The sequence below is a fragment of the Salvelinus alpinus genome, chromosome 33, assembly GCF_045679555.1.
Source record: "Salvelinus alpinus chromosome 33, SLU_Salpinus.1, whole genome shotgun sequence".
Taxonomy (NCBI): Eukaryota; Metazoa; Chordata; class Actinopteri; order Salmoniformes; family Salmonidae; genus Salvelinus; species Salvelinus alpinus.
This window is the reverse complement of record NC_092118.1, coordinates 20657735-20684958: the sequence shown is the minus strand read 5'-3', so window position 1 is coordinate 20684958 and position 27224 is coordinate 20657735. Positions and strand designations below refer to the sequence as shown.

Here is a 27224-nt window from a genome sequence, read left to right as displayed (position 1 = left end):
GAAGAAATGGCTTGATTATCTCTGTCAGGGACTGAAAACAACATCTTGGAGTGATAAGTGCGCACTTAATTTTTTTTTCTGGGCGCGAAGTAGGAACTGGACTGCGCTCCTGGAAAACACTCGTTATAGGTGAATATGACCTCCGGCTTCGATTTTTTTTGATACATGTCACAATATCATCCTAAAGTATGTTTTTTCAATATACTTTAATTATATTATTGAAATTTATTCTGGACTTTAGACGTGATGCGACGCAAGAATTTTGTCAAGACGGAGAGGTTAGCACGGCATGGCCAGTGTGCCATGCTAATTCAAGAGGGACATCGTTCGTTCTAGGTCCAAATGAACACGGTTCTGAACAAAGGACCCTTTGGAGAACATTCTGATGGAAAATCAACAAAGATAAGGACCCAATTTGGGATGCTTTTTCATATATCTGTCGAACTGTGCTATCGCTAGCGTTTGACTAGAATCAATGCTGCTGTGTGTTAGCTATTGTAGTAAGCTAATATAACGATATATTGTGTTTTCGCTGTAAAACACTTCAGAAATCGGAAATATTGTCTGTATTCACAAGATCTTTCTCTTTCATTAGCTATCCACCATATATTTTTCTGAAATCTTTTCTGATGTGAAATTAGTAGTTGACGTTGGTGTCTGTTTTCTCTGGCTACTGCCGTGCGATTTCTGACTGTAGCTATGATGGTGGCTAAGATGGTAGCAGTAATGTAAAACTGATTTATAGCTAAAATATTCAACTTTTTCGAACAAAACATAGATTTATTGTGTAACATGTTATAGGACTGTCATCTGAGGTAGTTTTTTCTAGGTTATTTAGGTTGGTTCTAGGTTATTTAGGTTGGTTCTAGGTTAGTTTGGTTAGCTTTGTGCATGCTAATTGCATGCTACCGTTGCTGTGAAAAATGTCTGTCTGTCTTTTGTATTTGGTGGTGAGCTAACATAAATATATGTGGTGTTTTCGCTGTAAAACACTTCAGAAATCGGAAATATTGTCTGTATTCACAAGATCTTTGTCTTTCATTAGCTATCCACCATATATTTCTCTGAAATGTTTTCTGATGTGTAATAAGGTAGTTGACGTTGGTGTCTGTATTTTCTCTGGCTACTCCCGTGCGATTTCTTACTGTAGCTATGATGGTAGCAGTAATGTAAAACTGATTTATAGCTAAAATATGCATTTTTTTTTAACAAAACATAGATTTATTGTGTAACATGTTATAGGACTGTCATCTGAGGTAGTTTTTTCTAGGTTATTTAGGTTGGTTTTAGGTTAGTTAGGTTGGCTTGTGCATGCTACTTCATCCTACTTGTCCTGTGAAAAATGTCTGTCCTCTTTTTTATTTGGTGGTGAGCTAACATAAATATATGTGGTGTTTTCTCTGTAAAACATTTAAAAAATCGGACATGTTGGCTGGATTGACAAGATGTTTATCTTTCAAATGCTGTATTGGACTTGTTAATGTGTGAAAGTTAAATATTTTAAAAAAATAGATTTTGAATTTCGCGCCCTGCACTTGAAGTGGCTGTTGTCATATTGTGTCCGGTGCCGGGCTTGCAGCCTGAAGAAGTTTAAGGTATTTGTAAACGTTAATAATCGATCAAATTGAAGACGGGTCTATCTGTTTTCAATACAGGATGACAACAAACTAACGATACTTTTCTAGTCTTGCGCAACTCTCAAACAGTACACATAACGTTACACTGATTCCAGATGGCCGTTCTTCTTCATTGCACAAAGGAATAACCTCAACCTATTTCCAAAGACTGGTGACATCCAGTGGAAGCGGTAGGAACTGCAAACAGGTTGATTAGAAATCTAGTATCCCAATGAAAATTCATTGAACAGACGATGACCTCAAAAGAAAAAAATCTGAATGGTTAGTCCTCTGGGTTTTGCCTGCTACATAAGTTCTGTGATACTCACAGACAAACTTCAGAGTGTTTTCTATCCAAATCTACTAATAATATGCATATCTTATATTCTGGGGATGAGTAGAAGGAAGTTGAAATTGGGCACGCTATTTATCCAAAAGTGAAAATGCTGCCCCCTATCCTAGAGAAGTTAACGTAAAGACTTAAAACTCAAAATTCTGTAAGAGCCTACCCCAAAGAGGATATGTGTTCACTTTCAGCTTCCTGTGTCAACCGGAAGTGTCTTAAATTGGGGTCATAGGGGCTGTTTCGAAGCATTATAAAGGTCAGATCTTTTCAAAACTTCATATGTGTGATTAGGCAACCCTCATGAACTGTAAATCAGTCATTTCTCCCAACAGATGTCAAAGAAAAGCTCTCTCACACACACACACAAACAGCAAGGATGGAGTGACACAGTGCGGGGCTTAAAGACACACAGAGCTTACAATGGCATTACCATAATCTCTAGGCTGTGCCGAGTTCAACGAGATGCCCCGCTTGACCGTAGCTTGCACGGTCTGAGCGCAGCAACCATGAAAAAAAGTAGGCCCATAATGAAGCCGGGCCCTAACTTTTGGGTGCTTATAGGGGACAGCAGCGGAACCGTTAGGGTTAGAAGGACAATTCAACCAATGGAACGTTCCTGAGGTCCTCCCGAACGGTGGAAGCCTAACCAAGACCGTGTGACATTAACCCTTAACAGTGAAAACAGGGTGTTTACATCAAACAGTTTGCAATGACTTCTCTCCCCATAAATTGGGGTCATAGGGGCTGTTTCGAAGGGTTAAAAAAGTCAGATCTTTCCAAAACTTCATACGTGTGATTAGGAAACCCTCATGAACTGTAAATCAATAATTTCTCCCATCAGATTTCCAAGAAAAGCTCACACACACACACAGCAAGGACGGAGTGACACAGTGTGGGGCTTAGAGACACACAGAGCCTGCAATAGTTACCTTTGTTCGAACTATCAAAGAACCGTCAGACCTAGAGCTCTGAAACTTTAGAAACCTGTTCTAGAGCTCAAGTCGATAGTGCACAGTGAGTTATGTGGCTCTAGAAGGGTCTCAGACCGAGAAACAGCCTCATACATTTGCAATAACTTAAATTCATTGTGACCATCACGAAAATGATGACATTTTCAAAAGTCGCAAGTTTAGGTGCATTGAAACCGCCTCGGCCCATAGAGACGGACCCTAAACTTTCTGTCCGATAGCTCATTCAAGGTACCCGTAGCAACGGGTACCAATTAAGTTCGCTGCTCGGGCTCCAAATGACCTATCGAGCCAAAACTTGAGTTCCGGGGTCGCCTCAGCTAGGCCTACACATAATGTCAGAACTGGACCCGCAACTAGAACGTAACTACATGTTTTATGTTTTTATTATGGTTTAACTTCTTATGGCTGGGGGCAGTATTGAGTAGCTTGGATGAATATGGTGCCCAGAGTAAACTGCCTGCTACTCAGGCCCAGAAGCTAAGATAAGCATATTATTAGTAGATTTGGATAGAAAACACTCTGAAGTTTCTAAAACGGTTTGAATGATGTCTGTGATTATAACAGAACTCATATGGCAGGCAAAAACCTGAGAAAAAATCCAACCAGGAAGTGGGAAATCTAAGGTTTGTAGGTTTTCAAGTCTTTGCCTATCCAATATACAGTGTAAAATTTGGTCCGATTGCACATCCTAAGGCTTCCACTAGATGTCAACAGTATTTAGAACCTTGTTTCAGGCTTCTACTGTGAAGGGGGAGAGAATAAGAGCTGTTTCAATCAGGTGTCTGGCAGAATGCCATGAGCTCAGTAAGGCGTGCGCCCGTGAGAGGTAGCTGCATTCCTTTCTAAAGACAAAGGAATTGTCCGGTTGAAACATTATTGCTGACTTTTGTCCATTTGCAATATGTTTAAACATTGATAGACCATCACCAAATTGACATTCTGAAATCAACACCAATGAGCGATGGAGAGGAACCAGAATCACTGCCCGGCCAAACCCGAGTTCATCGGGCCAGTCAATTTCGCATTCCTGCAGGATTTTTGAGCATGTCAACTTCGTGATGGTAAATGCTCATTGAAACATATTGCAAATGGACAGCCGTGCGCCTGGTGATTGGAATGGGTTACCAGGAGCACATTTTTAAAATGTTTTTTTTTGCCTTTAGGGGGGTGCAAGGGGTTCACGGTTGGGTAGTTAGCACCCCCCACCCGTGCCCATCCAATAGTCCCTGGTCATTTTGGATGTTTTTCAAAAAATCTATAAAAAACAACAGAGTCCCATTTCTCTCATGTCACCATCGAGCGATGGAGAGGAACCACTATCACTGCCCGGCCATCCCGAGTTCATCGGGCCAGTCAATTTGCATTTCCGCAGTATTTTTGAGCATGTCAAATTCGTGATGGTAAATGCCCATTGAAACATATTGAAAATGAACAGTACATTTGCAATAAGATTCAATAGTGAAAAAACATCACCAAATGGACATTATGAAATCAACACAACGAGAGATGGAGAGGAACCAGAATCACTGCCCGGCCATCCCGAGTTCATCGGGCCAGTCAATTTCGCATTCCTGCAGGATTTTTGAGCATGTCAAATTTGTGATGGTAAATGCCCATTGAAACATATTGCAAATGGACAGCTGTGCGCCTGGTGATTGGAATGGGTTACCAGGAGCACATTTTTTTTTAAAGAAAAAAAAGAAAATGTAATGCCTTTAAGGGGGTGCAAGGGGTCTACTGTGGGGTAGGGAGCACCCCCCCAATAGGGTCATTTTTATTTTATTTTTTTAATCGTTAAAAAACAACAGAGTCCCACTTCTCCCTCATCATACATGACAATTAGACCATCTAGGTTGATTCATGGCTTAACATAGTGCTATATATCATTTGGGCAGTATAAATGACATTTGGACATGGTTCACTTACTTTTGGGTTTGGAAACCGACTTCCTATGATCGTACATGGCAAATGAACATAACACCCTGATTTGGCACTTTCAATACTTTCATATTGCATTTGGACATTTATGGCATTTGGCAATGGTTCACTGACTTTTGACTTCGACTTTTGACTCCATATGAAATCATATTGCAAATGGACAAAACATCCTGATTTGGCACTTTCAATACTTTCATATTGCATTTGGACATTTCTTGTGGCATTTGGCAATGGTTCACTGACTTGACTTCGACTTTTGACTCCATATGAAATCATATTGCAAATGGACAAAACATGCGCCTTATGGACATTTTTTTTTAAATATGACAATAAAATATGACAAAAGTATGTTCATACAGTTCTTATACAATTGACCAAAAAAAAATTAAATTATTATTTATTTATTTTTAAACGCACAATTTTCGAAAAACGGTCCAGAAGGCACTTTTTTAAGAAGGTGATACGTTTTTGAAAAAAAGTTCACATTTTCTAAATTTTACCCTTGGGTCTTGACTTGATGTGCATTTGCAATATGAACATTTACCGTGGAGCGCGCTCGCCATCTATTGGATTTTGCTGTGTGACACTTGGCATTTGCCATATGGCATTTGCAGTAAGTTTTAATTGAAACAACGTCCATTTGAGTGGTATTGTACATTGTATATATGTTTCGTACGGTGCCAATAAGTTCCCATTCATTTTTGTCCATTTCAGGGGGGTATTCCCTTACTTATTGGTATGATGGCTGCGTGGTCCCATGATGTTTATACTTGCGTACTATTGTTAGAACAGATGAACGTGGTACCTTCAGGCGTTTGGAAATTGCTCCCTAGGATGAACCTGTCACGGCTGTTGAAGGATGAGGACCAAGGTGCAGCGTGGTGAGCGTACATTTTCTTTATTAAGTCAAAAGGATTTAAAACAAAACAATAAACACTACAAAACCAAACCGTGAAGCTCAAAGGCTATGTGCCCTAAACAAAGTCAACTTCCCACAAAGAACGGTGGGGAAAAAAGCTACCTAAGTATGGTTCCCAATCAGAGACAACGATAGACAGCTGTCCCTGATTGAGAACCATACCTGGCCAAAACATAGAAATAGAAAATCATAGAAACACAAAACATAGAATGCCCACCCCAACTCACGCCCTGACCAAACCAAAATAGAGACATAAAAAGGATCTATAAGGTCAGGGCGTGACAGTACCCCCCCCAAAGGTGCGGACTCCGGCCAAAAAACCTAAACCTATAGAGGAGGGTCTGGGTCGGCATCTATCCGCTGCGGCGGCTCAGGTGCGGGACGCAGACCCCGCTCCACCGCTGGCTCACCCCACTTGGTGGCACCTTTGGTGCGGGGACCCTCGCTGCCGACCCCGGTTCGGGGATCCTCGTAGCGGGCCCCGGACTGGGGACCCTCGTTGCGGGCCCCAGACTGGACACCGTCGTCGCTGGAGGCTCCGGACTGGAGACCGTCGTCGCTGGAGGCTCCGGACTGGAGACCGTCGTCGCTGGAGGCTCCGGACTGGAGGCCGTCGCTGGAGGCTCCGGGCTCGACGCAGGCACAGGACTCACCAGGCTGGGGAGACACACAGGAGACCTGACTGGGAGCAGGCACAGGACTCACCAGGCTGGGGAGACATACAGGAGGCCTCTTCCTTGGCCGAGGCACCGGATACACTGGGCCGTGAAGGCACACTGGCGGTCTCGACCGCAGAGCTGGCACCACCCATTCTGGCTGGATGCCCACTTCCACCCGGCAAATGCGGGATGCTGAGACCGAGCACACCGGCCTGTGAATGCTCGGCCAAGACACAGTGCGCATCACCCCATAGCACGGGGCCTGACCAGTCACATGCTCGCCACGGTAAGCACGGGGAGTTGGCTCAGGTCTCCAACCTGACTCTGCCACACTCCCCGTGCTCCCCAACGTGCCTCTCGGGCTTCCTTGCCAGCCGCGTTCCCTTATAACATTGCCGCTCCGCTTTAGCTGCTGCCTTCGCCTTCCTCTCTGCTTCTACCTGCTCCCAGGGCAGGCGATCCTTCCCAGCCAGGATCTCCTCCCACGTCCAGGATCCCTTGACATTTAAAATGTCCTCACATGTCCAGTCATCCTTCTTACCACGCTGCTTGGTCCTTTGGTGGTGGGTAGTTCTGTCACGCTCGTCTGATAAAGAAGGAGTGGACCAAAGCGCAGCGTTGTACGTGTTCATGATTATTTATTCAAACTGAACACTGAAACAAAATAACAAAGTGGAACAAAACGAAACAGTTCTGTCTGGTGCAAACACGAAACAGAAAACAACTACCCACAAAACACAGGTGGGAAAAAGATGCCTAAGTATGATTCTCAATCAGAGACAACGATAGACAGCTGCCTCTGATTGAGAACCACACCCGGCCAAACACAAAGAAATAGAAAACATAGAAATAAAGAAACTAGAATGCCCACCCTAGTCACACCCTGGCCTAACCAAAATAGAGAATAAAAGCCTCTCTATGGCCAGGGCGTGAGGGTTGTGGAGGTCTACAATTTTTTTCTGTGGTTTTTCTGATTTCTTTAGATTTTCCCATGATGTCAAGCAAAGAGACACTGAGTTTGAAGGTAGGCCTTGAAATACATTCACAGGTACACCTCCAGTTGACTCAAATTATGTCAATTAGCCTATCAGAAGCTTCTAAAGCCATGACATAATTTTCTGGAATTTTCCAAGCTGTTTAAAGGCACAGTCAACTTAGTGTATGTAAACTGTTAGTTTGAGTAGAGACAGAGAGACACCGTATGTAATCCTCCTGGTCCCTAACAGATATATCTATCGCAGAGCCCCAGGGACAGATCCCAGATCCACCCCACACAGTGTTTATGGCCTTCAGCATTAACACCCTGCCAGAGACAGCACCATACAGAACAGCTGTGGTGTCAGTGCCCCTGTGACTGCAACATGCACTGTCTTCGTTAACACACTGATATTCACTGTCTCTCACTGTTGGGAATATCAATGTTTCAACAGAAGATACCCTGTGAGAAATCTCTGGTGTCGCTGCCTTTGTTTAGTTGTTAGAGATGGGGAAATGGGGATACCCTCAGAGGGAGGAACTGTGACTACTTATGAGGATACGATTTCAACTTATCTGTACAGTACCTTTGGATTTAATATATAGCTGTGTTATAAATCATGGATCAAATGGAGGGCCTTTACCGAGGGCTCGGTTAACCAAGAGACAGACTCTGTGACAAACTGTAATTGGGAGTATGGGAAAGAGCACAGGGGAGGGTTTCTGGCAGGGCTCCACTTCAGGTGACCTTGGTGTCCAGCAGGCAGCAGCAGCCATGTAACTCAGTGATGTGTTTCAAATGGGCCAGCCTGCATGGCAGCACGGCAGTTGGCATAGTTACATTTGCTTACAGCTCCGGGTAGAAGTTGCCATCATAGAGCTAGGACCAGCCTATACTCCCCAATCAGAGGGGCAGACAGACAAACAGACAGACAAACTGACACACACACACACACACACACACACAAAATAAATATAAGGAAAGGCAGGCAAGGCAACTAACCATTTTTTGCATGTTAGCGGCCATGGGGGTGACCCAGCTGCGCAGCCTATTGTGCTGTGTAACAATCAGAAAATGCTCCTTCAACCCAAGCCCTGGAATAAAGAAAAGCACACAAATATTTAGGACTGGTCGCCATGGCAATGGAATGCAAGTGTCTGTAAGGGGGGCAAGAGGGTTGGCTGAAAGGTCTGTTGATACAGTAGCACTCCACAACATTGGGACAGTGTATATCCACAGCCTGTACATGTGATAGGCTAAACAAATGTGTATGGCCTATCATTTGGAGAACAAAAATGTGTATGGCCTGTCATTGGAGAACTGAAATGTGTATTGCCTATCATTGGAGAACTAATATCTCTATTCAATATATAGGCCTTGTAGCCTTACTGAGGATATTTTCCCCAAATAGGATTCTGACAGAAATATAACAAAATCTTACTGTTTTCACAATCCTATAGCATTCTTTATTTTATTGGGAAAGAAGAAAAATCCCATAGGTCATTTTGACTGGGGGATTAAACGTAGCATAGCATAATTTACTAATGAATGTCCAATGTTTAGCCTATTTGCAAATTACATTTTAGCAATTTACAAAAGTTAAGATGGAATGTAGGAAACAGATGACAACTTACAAGTTGTATCTGCTTCAAATTAGTTGGTTAGTCCAGTATGGCTCAGTTGATAGAGCATGGCGCAAGGGTTGTGGGTTCGATTCCCATGGGGGCCCAGTATGAAAATGTAATCACTCATTAAGATAAATCGCTCTGGATGAGAGGGTCTGCTAAAATGTTAGCCTATATCCACTGTAAATTAAATAACATCCTGCATTAATTAGAATAGTTAGAGGATTCTTTGCAAGAGAAGTTAATAAAAACAACCACACTTTTCTTTACATATACTGTATCGCGTGCATCGGCCACCCTGCTGTTTTCCTCTGACTGGTGCTGAGCCGTACACAGAACTGTCGACGCTCGCTCTTACCGCTCTCAGATGAATCAGCGCGGCCTGTTTTCTCTGTGATTATCCTATTCGCGTGGGTGAGGTACGAGGTCTGGAGGGTCACCATGAAAAACAGAAGCAGACACGAGGGTCCAGTTAGAGACCCCATGGCTACTGAGGTAAATAGTGCCAAGTACTCTAAACTCCATGTGAACAAGTGGCTCCCTCTTTTACCCTGCTCTTCTCTCCCTCTCGTTCACTCCCACTCACTCTCTCTCTCCCCTTCCCACGAGTTGTCAACATTTTGCAACTGTTCTTATCCACTCACGCGCACAAAGTTGGCCGCTACTCAAACTTTAGTTGAATGAATGATACGCGATCTACGATAAACCCACATGGACAACCAAACTTATAAAAGCTTGACTGACCTTTCAACCACACAGTATTAAGTATCATGCAGTGGTGACCCGGTGGGGCTGTTTAGGCTGTTTAGCTAAAAATATATATATACAGCACCAGTCAAAAGTTTGGACACACCTACTCATTCAAGGGGTTTTCTTTATTTTTACTATTTTCTACATTGTAGAATAATAGTGAAGACATCAAAACTATGAAATAACACATATGGAATCATGTAGTAATGCACACTTAACCAGCATGGCTACCACAGCATTCTGCGGCGATAAGCCATCCCACGCTTAGTGGGACTATCATTTGTTTTTCAACAGGTCAATGACCCAACACACCTCACGGCTGTGTAAGGGATGTTTGACCAAGAAGGAGAGTGATGGAGTGCTGCATCAGATGACCTGGCCTCCACAATCACCCGATCTCAACCCAATTGAGATGGTTTGGGATGAGTTGGACCGCAGAGTGAAGGAAAAGCAGCCAACAAGTGCTCAGCATATGTGGGAACTCCTTCAAGACTGTTGGAAAACATTTCAGGTGAAGCTGGTTGAGAGAATGCCAAGAGTGTACAAAGCTGTCATCAAGGCAAAGGTTGGCTACTTGAAAAATCTAAAATCTAAAATATATTTTGATTTGTTAAAAACTTTTTGGGTTATTACGTGATTCCATATGTGCTATTTCATAGTTTTGATGTATTCACTATTATTCTACAATGTAGAAAATAGTAAAAATAAAGAAAACCCCTTGAATGAGTAGGTGTTCTAAAACATTTGACCGGTACTATATATATATATGTATATTAGCTAAACAGAGCCCCATCTGCCCTGAATGACAAGTCGACACTATAAAACACATAGGATGTGTCTATATATGGAAAAGTACACCTTAAAAAATGTCCACCGATCGATTGGCTTGACTTTTGATCGACCAATAGTTTTTTTTAGTCTGGACCATCCCTAAGGCCAATGTATACCCTATGTAAAACAATCAAGAAAACATAAATTAAAAAACCAAAGGTGACTGTCAGTAGGCCTATCTGAGTGATCCCAGGTGTGGTGTAGGGCAAGCTATATACAACAGTAGGCTACATCCGTGTTAGCACAAGCCTAAACTCTTTATAAACAACAGATACCGTACTTGAGAGATAGACAAGGAGCCCAAACCAAGCAGACATCAGTGTCGCTGATCCATGAGAATAACATCTCAAACTTCTTCAGAGTCACAATAAAAATATTTATGTTTCACTGAAGGCCACAGACATAACAAATATCTGACGTGGCATTTCTTTTAATTAAGGTTTTCCAAATAACATATATTTTGTGTGTGTGTGTGTGTGTGTGTGTGTGTGTGTGTGTGTGTGTGTGTGTGTGTGTGTGTGTGTGTGTGTGTGTGTGTGTGTGTGTGTGTGTGTGTGTGTGTGCGTGTGCGTGTGAGTGTGTGCGTGTGGGTGTGTGTGACTGGCTCTGATTTCCCCTATGATGAGAATGTGTGTGTGTGTGTGTGTGTGTGTGTGTGTGTGTGTGTGTGTGTGTGTGTGTGCATTTGATGAGACTGGGCTACCAATGACTGGCATTACAGTCCTAACTATGGCATTCATTTGGAGAAATCTGCACCGCTTGTCCTATTTCCTCAGGATAGGTAACTACAGTGATTGCAGGGTGTAGCGCTGAAAGAAATAGCTCAGTCTGCCTTTATGCAATAGTGGGTAACACAGTCAGAGAGACCAAATAATCAGAGGTTTTCCTATGCCAGCTCTATACGGCTAATCTCTGCAAACAGTACAACTATAGAACGAGAGAAGTTTCAATAATCAGGGATGCTCACACACCATGACGAGAAATCTCACCTATCTTTTCAGGAATCCTTTGTTACGTAGTGGTCTACTACAGCAGTAGATCCCCACAAAGTCAGCAAGACAATATAATCACCACAGTGAAACTATGAAACGTCTGCTGAACAGAAGAGTTCTGATACCCAGTCATTCTCCATCATCACATCAAAACCCCAACTTTTCAAACTACACCCCCGCCGCACGACACACAAAACATCATATGTCTTGACCATTAGTAGCAAATAATATGCGTAAATGTAATCAAAAATGACATTTCACAATAAATCCCTCCAAACTTGTGTCTTCTCAAGACTCTGTGATTTCATTTGAGGGTTCATACTGTATGTGTGTGTTCCCCACAGAAACTGAAGGACAGGGGGTAGGGGGTAGGGGGTGTGTATTGGGTAACCAGTTTCAACAGAACCTCAACTAGCTGTACTGTTCTGCTTCTCGTTACAGGAGGATCTCACAGGATTGAGAGCCATCTCGTGTTTCTGTATTAAATTCTCAAAGATATAAAAGAACAGACATTGTGGAGAGAGACCCCCATGCAGTGAGGCGCCAATCAGTCACAAACCACTCACTGGTCATGGGCTATCGATTCTACATGCGGCTCTCTTCCCATTATCCTCCCATAGTGACATCACCTACTAGGATTAGGGAAGGTACTGTAGTAGCGCCGAGTCACCTCAGTGAGTAGTATAGAGATTCAGACATGGGGGGGATGCTTACATCACATCCTGGGCCTAGTGAAGGGCTTTCAGTAGGATGGGGTACTGCACATGGGTGAGTAGGTGGGTGGGTGGTAGTGGGGAAGTTACTGTTGTGTGACTGTTGTCTTCAGTGCTGTCCTGGGGGATTTGAGACCATCATGTCAATGAGTCGTGAAAGAGACAGAGCCTTAACCCAAGAGGACGGGTGCGGAGGTCCCTGTGTAGAGTGATGCAGAACCACAAGCCCTGGAATAGAATGGAATGCAGAAGGGATAAATGTGTATCATAATGGACAGTGGGAGAGAACTATAGCTGAGCAAGCAGAGAAGCAAGGAGCAGTAAAGTAGAGGCCAGTAAATGCAGTACAGTTCAATGCAGTCACAGTGGGTCTATACTACGTGAGTGGGTGGTTGAGAGGGAGGAGAGCTACAGGTGGAATCAGATCTAACTCACTGACAGATCTGTGATGGCCCCAGCGTGGGGAATGAAACAGGACTCCTGATGCTTCAGCAGTTGGTGATTTACTATCTGGAGCTGATTATGGCATGAGAATGTTTTTATGGTATGAGAATGTTCACCAGGCTGGGGGTATGACAGAGCAACTAACCTTAGCTATACTTCCATGGTGGTGATGGTGTTAGGTGTGTTCTGCTGGGGAGATGAGAACATAACCATTGAATTAGCTGATGGCAAGGTGATGGACACTTAGTCCCTGCAGAGGGCACACCTTCCCCACTTTCTATGCTCATTCAACAGTACGCTTTTACTCTCAGGATATCTGCCATTCAAGATAACAGAAAAACACATTGGAACACAGACTTATTGTCCATTAGGCTACTGTAATTACCTGGTAATAAGCACAAGGCTGAGTTAATTCAACAAAATGTGTGTTCTGCTCAAGTAGGTTATATGTATCCCTGTGTTACATAGTTATTTCCCTAATGAAAGATGGGTCTACATTTCCTCATAAATCATGAGAAGATGCAACCTGTATGAGTTGTGTCTCACATTACCCTGCTTGTCACCTTCCCACAGTGCCCACTGCCCAGCGGAGCTTGCATCAATCCATCCAAACTTCCTGCTAAATTTATTTTTCTCTCCAGTTTACAAATTCCACATCTGAGAGGCTTTCATGAGGGAGGAAATTTGCCATGTGCCTTCCAAAAAAAGGAAAAGAGTTTGAAAAAAAAATACATGCCTACGCAATGGTTATTTTGTCAAATGTGGTCAACAGGTCTTCTAGTCCCATAACCTGATTGGTTCTCGAAGAGTAAACCCTATATTCCATAAAGTTTTGCTTTGGCATATTGTCTGACATGTGAAGGAATTAATAGCATTTCTCACAAATACCACTGAGGTGCTTATAAGCGCATTTTACACACTGGAAATTCACTGTACCCGGAAGATACCCAACCCAGCGCACTTCGGGACTGAGTGTATTCGCAGTACAGGATTAACTGAAAATGATTTGCATGCACGCTGTCATTGTGTTCCTGTGTCTTTGTCCAATCCACGCTGCATTTGAGCAGGTGAGTGTTTCCTGAGCTTGTCAGTGTCATGAGGGTACCCTGGGCACTATTAAGAGACAACATATGGTGTTTCTTGGATTTATTTTGCACAGCTGCTTGGTCCAATCAAAAATGTAACTGATTTAAAAGCACGTATCACACTACATATCACAGAGTAATACGTAAAATCGAAGTAAATTACTGTATTTGATATGATCATGGGTTACCATTATAATCTCTATGAGTGTGTTACGATTTAATGTAGGCTATTGTGGTTTCTGACGTGTTTAGGTAGTCCATTAACTTAATAAACTCAGAAAACATTTCCAGACCAATTAACTATCACATATAGCCTCAGGTCATAGTTAAAATTCTTGCCATTATCTGTAATGACCTGAAAAGACAGTGGGTAAATATCACACAAGATTTACAACTGAGAAAATAGACCTGAGAGAAAGGTTGTCTGAATGCCCTTTTCGTGGACAGGCTTTAGTTCAACATCTAACACTGAGGGATGCAGCATTGATGTCTGGGTGTTGTTGAAGGTCAAAACGCATCAAGCTGAAGTGTCAATCTCTTGTCAAAGTCAGGAACCTGCAAGTCCAGCTATAAGATCATTATCCATGCATCATGACATGGACAGATACCCATTGATAGAACTGGTGTTTGGTCGACCTCAATTCCCAGGCAAGCTGCACAAACAATTACTAAGGCCCCTTGCATGCATGTCCAGACACCGAGAGGCCCATCACTATGAATAGACCCAACACCTCTGACGTGTTTCAACACAAAACTGCGAAACCTCTCTACCTTGTCAAAGGGCAAGGGTCTATATTACAGCAGGCTGGTGTGTGTGTGTGTGTGTGTGTGTGTGTGTGTGTGTGTGTGTGTGTGTGTGTGTGTGTGTGTGTGTGTGTGTGTGTGTGTGTGTGTGTGTGTGTGTGTGTGTGTGTGTGTGTGTGTGTGTGTGTGTGTGTGTGTGTGTGTGTGTGTGTGTGTGTGTGTGTGTGTGTGTGTGTGTGTGTGTATGCTATGCTATGCTGTACTCTTTCTGTTGTTCAGTTAGAAATTAATGTGGAATGTCAAATTGGGACTCCATTTAGTTTTTGTCCACGTTTGGTTAAGATCATAACGTACTGTGTGGTAATGAGCTGTGTGTATGAGGAGTCTGTTCAGGTCTCATTAGTGATCTTTGGCTTGTTCTTGTCATGGCACAACTCACACTGCAGAACTGAAGCCATGCAGGGATTACATAATTGAACAATGTCAGCCAGAGTATTATTAGCTACAGGACACTTTTCCTTTTATGCAAAACCTTTCTGCATCACAGAATTCACTTAGAACAATCTAGAATCCTTGGATTAGATCACCATGCTACTTTGGCCTTCATCATTGCACTGCACACCTCTCGATTCAAAGAGCAGCTCAGAACTTACTGAAGGAGACAATAGGTATGTTACCTAGGCACACCAAGATAATGTCACAGACACATGAAATGCAAATGCATGAAATGTTTTGCAGCGGAGGCAGAAAAAGGACATTATCGCTGGGGCACACAAACAGCAGCCTTTCCCTCCCTCCCTCCCTCCCTCCCTCCCGACTGATGTCGCTCCAGCAGCATAGCTCCCTGCTCCAGTTTCAATCAGCCAGGTGTTTTCACAGGATGACCAAATATTTACTTTTCTTACATAACTTCTGCCAGATGAAAACACTAATTGGCTTTCTGAAAACATCCATGAGCGGACAGAGAGGAGGAGGGAGAGAGGTGAAGTTCAGGGAAAATATACTACTAACACTCCCTGATTTTCTCAGCCAATGGGAGGAGAGGCTGTGCCTCATACACAGGTGATGTTTACCCTCTGGGTGTTTATGCCACACCATCTGACCCCAAACAGCCTCTCCAACCTACAGTACACCCACCCCTGCATCAAACAATGAACGCTATGAGCAAGCAACAATATTTTCTGCCTCCAAGGAGATCATTCCACTGACTGTCAGAACTTCCACACACTTCTGGGCTGAAGAGATAGAACAGCAGAGATATGCTGGGATATGAGAGAAGACAGACTGGGAGGGGCTTTAGTGTGATGGGAATCTGTTGTGAGAATGAGTCCAGATAGGATTGGAGCCACTCTTTCTCTCATGGAGTGTGTCTTCAGTGTTTCACAGCAACCCCCTTAGACCATACAGGAGGCCTACAGGACTTCTCTCTGGCACCATCAAGTAACCCCACCAGGGGCATAAGCACACAACCTCCAAAACATAAAACTACTACCACTAGAGAACAACTCACTTTGCACAAAGGCAACAGCCTACCAACACTACAGCCACCTCTGACTTCAAGTTCCCCAGCTGGTGGTAGGGGTTGTTGAGATGCCCATGCGTGCCCAGAACTCTTGGTTCACATGTAGGGCAGACAACCAGGGGGATGATGTCGCCGCTCAATTAATTCATTCACCATATTGACTAGGCTGCCTACTGTGGACAGTGAGATTAAAAACATGACCCTCTGAGTGCTGATGTAGTATTGAAGCAGGTACATCTACTCTGATGTCTCTCTTCTGGTCTCCCTAGAAACCCAGACCAGTGACCATATGCCTTTTTAGAAACTTTATGTACTGTACACTACATTCTTTACCTTTCAGTGCTATCTTAGGAAAACCCCTCAAATACTTTCTAAATGCAGTAACAAATCACTTCATGTGGCTCACCAGCTGCTAGTTTATCATTCATAACTCAAGCCAATGTACAGTAGCTGCTGTACTTCTGTCCTGTTATTCCAACATTAACTTGTTGGTGAGGTAATTTCTCTGTTCTGTCCAGTGATTAAGTTGCGAGGACATTTTCCTTGGCAGTGTATGTGTAATGAACACGATGGAAGACAAAGAGCTGGTTTCAAGCGCAGGGCGCAGCAGGTGTTTATTTGTAAAGGACCACAGGAGGAGGCAGGTAGCTGGGTCCAGGGGCAGGCAGGTGGTCATACATAGGGGATCCAAAAGGCAACAGTACAGGCAGGGAAAAGGCTAGTAACGTCGTCCGGGAGATCAGGCAAAAGTAGATAACAGGAAATCTGATAGGCTAAAGTACAGGCAGGGAATAGGCGTCCTTAGTGAGGCAGGCAAAAACTATCATACACGGGAGGATTACATTTCGGGAAAACCAGAGCTCCGAATAGAAGTGTGTCACAAAACAAGCAATACCTCACAATGATGGGGTGCAAAGAACTAAATAGTGTGTGATAATGACATACAGGTGTGTGAACAGGTGATCAGAATTTAGGTGATTGGCATCTGGAGCATGAGCTGCATTCAGGGGATCTATGTGTTTGAGAGTGTGAGCTGGAAAGTGAGCTGCGTTCAGGGGATCTACGTGTTTGAGAGTAGGAGTTGGAAGCAGACGTTGCAGAATGTGGTCTGTATAACTGAGTGATGTCAAATTCTAGGAAGCTAATGTAAGAGTTAGTTCTGCCTCCATCCTCTGACCAAGTCACCTGTGTCTCACGGTCCCTGACTTGAGTTTAAATTAGGCAGTCGTCTATCAACTGGAACTGCATTTCATTAGGCTACACAGAGCACATTCATTGCCTATGTCAGTATAGGAAAAATAAGCTTGCATGTTCCTCAATGTTTTAATGGATCTTACAAACCCATGTTTGTAACCTGCCCCTTTGCTAAAATGCAGTTAAGATCTTCCTGTATTATTGCTTTTTAAAATACAGTAACTCTGCAAAAGAATTGCCTTTTGGGATGACTCTCTTGTCAAGTTATCCCTGTATAGCACTTTTTAACTGTTCGACTGCCACTGGCTTCCCCTGTTTTTGTTGGACAAAAAAGTGTTCACCTGCTTACCATGCCCTGTCCCTGTAGGACTGTCCCAGCAGGCAGGACATGCAGAGCTCCCTAAAGCAGGTCCAGAAGCTGCTGTCGACCCACGAGGCTGCATATCTTCAGAGCCTCCGCACCCTGAGGAAGAAACTCAACTTGCTACAGAACACAGCCACCAAACAGACTGGCAAAGTAAACAATGGTAAGCCTGCACACAGCTCAAACATCGGTCAAAGAAGCAACATGCAGCCTACCATTTTAGCCATAAGCTTAAATTAGATTTCTTCATGTTCTCTTTAAGTACACTGAAATGCCTAAAATGGCTTTTAGTAGGCCTGCTGCTTTTTATTTTAGAATACAAAAAACATCAGTTGCAAGAATGTGGCGGAGGTTTGTATTACTAATGTTTTCGCTATTGTTGTCTAGCTCATGAACGAGAACCAATCGTGATTCAGTAAGTTGTGTAGGCCTACACACAGCACAGCCGGACCGAGTAGTTGCGGTAAAAATGCTATTAGCAGCGTCCCACTGCGTTCTAAAAATGTTAACTCTGGTGGATTGTTATTCCTTTGCTACTACTGGTATGTAATTTGACATTTGGTGGTTAGCGGTAGGTAGAAATGTTAAATTGAACTCCTATGGAGCTATGGCTGGAGAGTTAAGTCTTGGATTATGGCCCCTACCAACCACCCCCCACCGCTTTACTGATACCTGTCTAAAGCTGGACACGCCTGCCAACAGCAGGAAGTTGGGAAAGGCGCAGAACCCAGGTCACGAGGTTCACTTCCTGTGTGATGCGGGTTATGAGTTGGTGGGAGCAGAGAGCAGGATGTGTCAGGAGAGCCTCACCTGGAGCGGCCAGCAGCCCACCTGCCGCAGTGAGTGACCCTACCATCTGCTACAGATCACCCTACCCCTAATCCAAACCTTAACCATTAGGGAGACACACATCTGACGTGAAATCACTATCTTTTGTCAACTACCATCTACTTCTCTTTTTCTGGCTCCTGTCAGGTGTCTCCCCCCTTTATCTTCTCCTTTCCTCTTCTCTGTCCCGTCACTCATCTCTTTATCTGCTCTACCATCTCTCTCATGTCCTTGTCACCATCCTCTTTGTGCCCATCTCTTTATCTGCTCTAGCATCTCTCTCATGTCCTTGTCACCATCCTCTTTGTGCCCCACTCTTTTCTGTATCTCTCTTTCCCCCATTTTAAACTTCATGCATATTACTAACATTTATCTAGATAAGATAGATGGCTTGCATCCATATGCGTTTCATTATCAAATTTCCTTTTTATGTATTTTCATGGCCATCCAAAATGGGTTATTGAATCCAGTGACTGTGACACATAGTGATAGCAGCCCTCTGTCTTGACAGCTCGCTAACATTTAGATAACACTTCAAAGATGTTCTGTGAGACTAAAAGTCAGGCCATCCCTTTCGCTCCAGTTAGGTTGAGTACTCACACACATGGATGCACACGCACATTCATGCTCATGCACACACACACACACATAGAGAGAGAAGGAGCTTTTCTCTTTTGGTTCGTGCATCAGAGCTATAAGGTTCCACCTGTGCTTGTCAGTGAGTTAGCGAGCCAACATTTACATCAGGGCTAATATTACTTCATTCTCCTCTCTTAAGGCTGGGCCGGAGCCACCTGCCAGAGCCCTGTGCCAACATGTAGGTAGAGATGCTTAAGCAATAAAGCCCAAAGGGGTGTGGTATATTGGCCAGTATACCATGGTTAAGGGCTGTTCTTATGCACAACGCAAAGTGAAGTGCCTGGACTCAGCCCTTAGCAGTGGTATATTGGCAATATACAACAAAACCCTTGAGGTGCCTTATTGCTATTATAAACTGGAACCAGAATTTACAGTCCTATATATCTCTATGCTATGGCTAACTAGTAACAACAACACACAAGGGCCAGACACCGAGGCAGACCCAGGTCCACTCCCTCTCGCTGGTTCTGGGTGGCTGGGCTATCATACACACTCAGGGCTCCAGGCAGAGCCAGCGCCTCAATACGGCCCAGTTTGGTTTTGTTTCTGTCTGTTTGTTTCATTTCTCCCCCATGTGTACAGTACACTGCTGTAGGTGAGAGCCACATACAGACTAATGGGGATTTGGATGGACTTTGACCATGACTAACACTGCTTGCACTGTGTGGGAGCCTTCTATAAGTCTATCATCCCACTCACACACAGCCCACTGATAGAGGGCTGCATGGTGCAATGGATGTGAACACTGAGGTCAGGAAATGTTGGGAAACTACAGTGTTGCATGAAGGTTTGATTTAATTTTTTAAAAGTTTAATGTAACCTAACATAAGTTGCAAGTCAGTCTAAACCAGTGTTGTAGTACTCGAGACCATCCGCCCACCTCACAGCTTTCATGCCACACAGCCAGGTCAATCAAGGTGTAGATAGAGGATCACCAGATCAAGACCCTGTCATGGCCAGGGCCAATCTCCAGACCTGAACCCCATTGAAAACCTCTGAAATGTGATCAAAAGGATGGATGGTCACAAGCCATCAAACAAAGCCGAGCTGCTTGAATACTTACGCCAGGAATGGCATAAAGTCACCCAACATCAATGTGAAAGACTGGTGGAGAGCATGCCAAGCCGCATGAAAGCTGTGATTTGAAAATCAGGGTTATTCCAAATATATATATATGAAATATTGATTTCTGAACTCTTCCTAAGTTAACACATTAGTATTGTGTTGTTTAAAAATGAATATGAACTTATTTTCTTTGCATTATTCGAGGTCTGACAACACCGCATTTTTTTTGTTATTTTGACCAGTTGTCATTTTCTGCAAATAAATGCTCTTAAATGACTATTTTTATTTGGAATTTGGGAGAAATGTTGTAAGTTTATAGAATTAAAACAAATGTTACTTTTACCCAAATACATACCTATAAATAGTAAAACCAGAGAAACTGATCATTTTGCAGTGGTCTCTTAATTTTTTCCAGAGCTGTATATTCACATGTGCACAGCACACACAGCCTAGTTTCAGCGGAATGTCATCTGCAGGCAGCAAGAGTGCACAGCTCTCAACTGTTTTTTTTGGCATAGAGCAGCTCGCAGAAAAATGACATTGGTAGCCAGTAGGGTAGGTAGGAAATACTTTTCAATGTATAATATCTACCAGTAAATGCTAACTAAGGCAACAATGGGTATGCAAACAAGGTATTGAAAAGGTTTGGTCCAAAGTCAGTAGGGAATTCAGTCATCATACCCTGTTTGCATCAGTGGCGTAGGCATAGGTGGGCCTGGGTGGACACAGGCCTACCTACTGGGGAGCCAGAACCACCCAATCAGATGGAGCAAAAACAGAAAAATAATACATTATTATTATTACAAAAATACTCTTCTATATTATTTATTTTCAGACCTCCAAAAGGGTCTCCTGATGTGGTTTAAGCATTGTTGTGGACTTAGAATGTCACCTTTTTGTTTTTCTACTTAAAAAAAAAGTGTGATTTTAGAGTGCAAATCTAAAAAACAGAAAAACATAAGATTTACCTTTGCTGGGCAGACCATTTGAGAATTTTTGGGCAAAATGGTGAGTATACCCACTTCTCCAGGCTCAACTGCACCACTGCATAGGGCCAATGGAAAGACAGCAGTCACACACAGCATGATGTTAAAGAATAAGCAATCCAATCACTCTGACATAGTAAGCCAGTGTGTTCCAATCATAAGAATACTAAAACACAACCATTAGGCTAAGCATTTCTTAATCGAAAATGTACTAATCGAAATGTACTAACTATTACTTTCCATTGATAAAAACATTTCACGTTTAGCACACAAAGTAACCGGTGACCTAAAGTTTAAATGCAACAATGTTTCACACACAAGTTATTTTCAAAGAGATGGCTAACAACGGCAAGCGAGCTGAAATAAAATAAACACAGTTCCACTCAATAGATGAGGATAAATTTAAACTTATTCAAGAAGTTATTCTTGAAAAGGGAGAAGCTAACAAATTAGCAACAACATCCTCTTCTATAACACCTGCTGCAGCCACTACAAACTTGATAAAAACAAAAGATGGCTAGCTACACAATAGTAGTTTTCCTATCTAGCTTCTGATGGCCGAGCCAATGGCTGACTTTGCTAGCTAGATGTATCTCCCCAGAGACCAACAAAGAAAAATCCTGATTGGATCTTTTTTTCTCTTCAGTATTAACCATTTCCTTTCCAACAAAACTGAAGTGATTTAAATCAGAACGCCATTGAAAATAATAATGTAATTTTAATTATTATTGTTATAATAGTTATTTTTTAAATCCATTAGCCCTTCTCTGAAGCTGTATAAGGTCCATTCTTCCCCACTGTGTTTGGGTTAGTAATTGTTTGTAGAGTGGCTTTGTTTTCCCTCAGCATGCATTTTTTTCACCATTCTGAATGTCTAAAGAATCCATATGTTGTTCTGAAATATGAACACAGAAATACTGGACATTTTCAACTGTTATTATGGTGGCGATTGACAAAATTACAATCAGGGTCTTGAATTGGAATCACATTTTTCTGGACTCGGTCTCGTATCCCTTGTCCCCCTCCGGTCTTGGTCTTGACTCGGACGAGATTTGCTCCGATCTTGGTCATGAATTGGTCTCGCTTTAGGTGGTCTCAAACACAACACTGGTCCAAACACTGGTTACCCTGTGAACCAATAGTTAATTTGTAACTCTTTGTTCATATGGTATCCATAGTGTTTTATAAAGAAATAAGCTGCACTGTACTGATTTGAAGATGGAGATGTTTAGATGGCCATGCCCTCAGACTGCAGTCAGAAACCTCCATATCAATGAGAATCATCCTTAGTATCACTCTTCTCCTCATTCCTCTCTTTCTTTTTCTCCCTCTTTCTATTTTTTCCAGTCTTTGTCACCATGACGAACACCTCGTCTGCCACCTCCTCTGCGGCTGCTGCCATCTCTCCCCCGGCTGTGACTGTTGGTCCGTTTGTCCGTCCGTCTCGCTGTACGCAGGTCCAGGGCACCACCCACTGCACCTGTGACCCCGGATACACCATCTCTGGGCGTGACAGCACCACTTGCAAAGGTATACTGCAAACAGCTACCATTGCTATGGTAACATCAAAAGACACATAGTCTGACCGCATAATGTTATATACTGTAACTGACATCAATGGCAATTTTAACTGTGTGTCTTTCAGACATTGATGAGTGTGAGTTGTTCCACATGGGTCAGGCTGGCCGGCTGTGTTTACATGCCTGTGTTAACACCCCTGGAGGCTACCGCTGTACCTGTCCTGCTGGATACAATGTCACCCGTGATGGACGCAACTGCAAAGGTGAAAGGAGACCACACACACTGTACCAAAGTCTCAAATGCTCCCGCAGCGCTGAACACACACACTCACACACACCATCAAATCCTCTGGCTCAAAACATGCCAGTTATGCCAGATGAATACTAAACATTTGAATAGTCTACCACAAAGAGAAAGAAGATCATTTGGCTGAAGGATAATGAATGTTTCCTATTATTTCCTATCCGTTGTATCTGTAATTCCATGCAATTCTGTTATCCACTGGCTGAATAATTAAACAAACCATACATCTGGTCTGAATAAATGTTTGTTTTTGTAGACAATTACAATAAATCAGTTATTTCGCTGTCTCTTTATCTGTCCCTCCCTCACTTTTACACACATTATTCTCCCTCTCTCTCCCCGGCCTGTAGACATAGATGAGTGTGCCACCAGACTGAATAACTGCACCCGGGACCAGATGTGTATAAACACCTACGGAGGGTCCCAGTGTGTACGTGTGGACTGCCCCCGCATACGAAACGCCACCTACAGCAAAACCTCACCCCTGTGAATACCTCCTCTTATAGTTAATCAAGAAAAGATTTGATAACTCTTTTTATCAGTCTCTTGCAATAATCCCTCTTAATGCCTATATCCTTCCCCGTTCCCCAGGCGTTGTGAGCGTAACCCCTGCTCTGTGGACAACAAGGTGTGCTCTCAGGCCCCTAACTCCATCTCCCACCACTACCTGTCTGTCGTATCCAACCTGTCGGCACCACGCACCATGTTCCGTGTGTCGGCCCTCCGTCTCATGGGGGACACGTTGCGTTTCTCCCTGCTGGGCCGCGGGCAGGCCCTACGGCACTTCACGGTGCAGCGGTCGGACCGCCAGACAGCCCAGCTGGTGCTGGGGAGCCCGGTGCAAGGCCCTGCTACGCTGGAGGCAGAGGTGGAGATGACCGAGCTGGAGGAAGGGGTCCAGATGGGGCGGTACATCACCAAGATCACCATGTTCATCTCCCAGTACGAGTTCTAGAGAGGGAGAGAGGAAGGGAGGGATGTAGAGGGAGGCCAGCTGGAGTTGGATGGAGAATGGAGGGGTTGGCAGAGGGTTGCGTGAAAGGGTACTGTGGTAAGAGTTTGAGTGGGGCAGTGGCTAGGGGGCTAGGAGGGCGGTAGAGAGGGGTGAGGCACTAAGTCCTAAGGAGCAAAGAGGGACTAAAAGGAGGGGAAGAGGGAGTCTAAGTTGAGTCGAGACATACAGGTATGGCAGGAACGGATGCATTTGGTAGAGTTGTATCAATTCTAGTGACAGAAAGGGAAGGGTTAAGGTTTAGAGGCGTGAGAAATTAAGGATGGGAAAAAGGGGTCAAAGACATGAAAATTAGAAAATGGCCACTTGTGGTGGAGATTGAATGTTTCCTCACTGTAGCAGAGAGAGTGAGAGAAAGCTGGGCATGTAAATACAAGCTGAAGTCCTTGACTGGTTTTATTGTTTTACATCCAACATATGACAAAGTGACAATCAATATCTGTAAGATGAGAAGACATGAAGCTACACATTGACAATCCTTTATTTCCTGGTCTTGTGTTAAACTTATTTTGATACACAGTTGAAGTCAGAAGTTTACATACACTTAGGTAGGAGTCATTAACTCATTTTTCAACCACTCCACAAATTTCTTGTAAACAAACTATAGTTTTGGCAAGTCGGTTAGGACATCTACTTTGTGCATGACACAAGTAATATTTCCAACAATTGTTTACAGACAGATTAATTCACTGTATCACAATTCCAGTGGGTCAGAAGTTTACTAAGTTGACTGTGCCATTAAACAGCTTGGAAAATTCCAGAAAATGATGTCATGGCTTTAGAAGTTTCTGATAGGCTAATTGACATCATTTGAGTCAATTATAGGTGTACCTGTGGATATATTTCAAGGCCTACCTTCAAACGCAGTGCCTCTTTGCTTGACATCATGGGAAAATCAATAGAAATCAGCCAAGACCTCCACAAGTCTGGTTCATCCTCGGGAACAATTTCCAAACGCCTGAAGGTACCACCTTCATCTGTACAAACATCATGGGACCACGCAGCCGTTTTACCAATAAGGAAGGAGACGCGTTCTGTCTCCTAGAGAGGAACGTACTTTGGTGCGAAAAGTGCAAATCAATCCCAGAACAACAGCAAAGGACCTTGTGAAGATGCTGGAGGAAACGGGTACAAAAGTATCTATATCCACAGTAAAACGAGTCCTATATTGACAAGACCTGAAAGGCCGCTCAGCAAAGAAGAAGCCACTGCTCCAAAACAGCCATAAAAAAGCCAGGCTACGGTTTGCAACTGCACATGGGGACAAAGATCATTCTTTTTGGAGAAATATCCTTTGGTCTGATGAAACAAAAAATAGAGCTGTTTGGCCATAATGACCATCGTTATGTTTGGAGGAAAAAGGGGGAAGCTTGCAATCCGAAGAACACCATCCCAACCATGAAGGACGGGGGTGGCAGCATCATGTTTTGGGGGTGCTTTGCTGCAGGAGGGACTGGTGCACTTCACAAAATAGTTGGCATCATGAGGCAGGAAAAGTATGTGGATATATTGAAGCAACATCTCAAGACATCAGTCAGGAAGTTAAAGCTTGGTCACAAATGGGTCTTCCAAATGGACAATGACACCAAGCATACTTCCAAAGTTGTGGCAGAATGGCTTAAGGACAACAAAGTAAAGGTATTGGAGAAGCCATCACAAAGCCCTGACCTCAATCCTATAGAAAATTTGTGGGGAGACCTGAAAAAGCGTGTGTGAGCAAGGAGGCCTACAAACCTGACTCAGTTACACCATCTCTGTCAGGAAGAATGGGCCAAAATCCACCCAACTTATTGTGGGAAGCTTGTGGAAGGCTACCTAAAACATTTGACCCAAGTTAAACCATTTAAATGCAATGCTACCAAATACTAATTGTAAACTTCTGACCCACTGGGAATGTGATGAAATAAATGAAAGCTGAAATAAATCATTCTTTCTTATTCTGACATTTCACATTCTTAAAATAAGGTGGTGATCCTAACTGACCTAAGACAGGGAATTTTTACTGGGATTAAATGTCAGGAATTGTGAAAAACTGAGTTTAAATGTATTTGGCTGAGGTGTATGTTAACTTCCGACTTCAACTGTATTTATTTTGAAGGTGTTGTAAACCCTTTGTGATCTGCTTTTTATTCATCTGAGAAAGCACTATTAAACAGTTAATCAAAACACTACTGTATGATTTCTAGGGTTTAATTATTTACTTTTCCTATATATGTATATCTCTGCACAGGACTGAATAAGGGGCTTGCCTTGAACTGTGACCTGTAGATGATCTGTCCGTCATAAAGGATTAAACAGGAGTATGATGTACAGTATGAGTAGTGCAGGTCTGGGGAAGACATCAGGCATGGCAGTACAGAGCTACACTGTCCAGACAGACAGACAGCCAAAGACACTCTGCTCAAAGAGCTACTAGATCCTTACAGTATATGAATGAGCTAAACCACACACACTGTGTATATTGTTTCTTAATGAGATATGACAAATTGAAATGCTCTTTTCCACCTTTTTAGCACTGGGTGTTTGGGGGCTTAGGAGTACATGCCTGTGTGTTTGTGTGTGTGTGATTGTGATTGTGAGATGTACTGTAGATTCGGCTGGTGTTGTTGTGGTTTGGGTTGTAGAGGAGGCTGATGAAATGTTTCACCCCTGTGCCAGGCTGCCCACAAACCTTCCCCACTCTGCACTCTATCATCTGGACGTACGTGAAACCCCTGGTTAACACCACACCACACATAGGGCCAATGCCACGGACACACACGAACAAGACCCAAGTGAGCAGTGGTGTGAGAACGCATACACACAAACTCTTACACAATAAATGACCAGTAGTGTATAAGATATCCCACATCACAGCTCCCTCAACATGGAGGACCCTGCAACGACCTCAGCACAGTGAGTGTACTCTATATCAAATCAAAGTTTATTTGTCACATGCGCTGAATACAACAGGTGTAGGCCTTACAGTGAAATGCTTACTTACAGGCTCTAACCAATAGTGCAAAAAATGTATTAAGTGAACAATAGGTAGGTAAAGAAATAAAACAGTAAAAAGACAGGCTATAAACAGTAGCGAGGCTATAAAAGTAGCAAGGCTACATACAGACACCGTTTAGTCAGGCTGATTGAGGTAGTATGTACATGTGGTGGGTGGGACACAATGCAGATAGCCCGGTTAGCC

The 27224-nt window shown here is 43.3% G+C and overlaps 2 protein-coding genes across 3 annotated transcripts in view; one reads left to right on the top strand and one right to left on the bottom strand.

Annotated features, from left to right (window-relative positions):
* The window catches only part of LOC139563157 (C-type lectin domain family 18 member A-like), a 33311-nt gene extending 23675 nt beyond the window's left edge, over positions 1-9636 (bottom strand). For both annotated transcript variants that reach the window (XM_071381479.1, XM_071381478.1), the window contains exons 1-2: positions 9409-9636; positions 8428-8519 (exon numbers count right to left, since the gene is read on the bottom strand). In XM_071381479.1, coding sequence (XP_071237580.1) covers positions 8428-8519; positions 9409-9535 — 219 coding nt within the window. In that variant the 5' untranslated portion in view covers positions 9536-9636. The remainder of the gene's footprint in view (positions 1-8427; positions 8520-9408) is intronic.
* Positions 9637-13599: 3963 nt separating this feature from the next.
* Positions 13600-26214, top strand: LOC139563187 (fibulin-7-like). Its single transcript, XM_071381522.1, has 6 exons — positions 13600-13847; positions 17693-17852; positions 22555-22737; positions 22853-22990; positions 23382-23517; positions 23623-26214. The coding sequence occupies exons 1-6, from the start codon at positions 13782-13784 to the stop codon at positions 23984-23986; spliced, it is 1047 nt and encodes a 348-aa protein (XP_071237623.1). The 5' UTR covers positions 13600-13781; the 3' UTR covers positions 23987-26214.
* The last annotated feature ends 1010 nt before the right edge of the window (positions 26215-27224 follow it).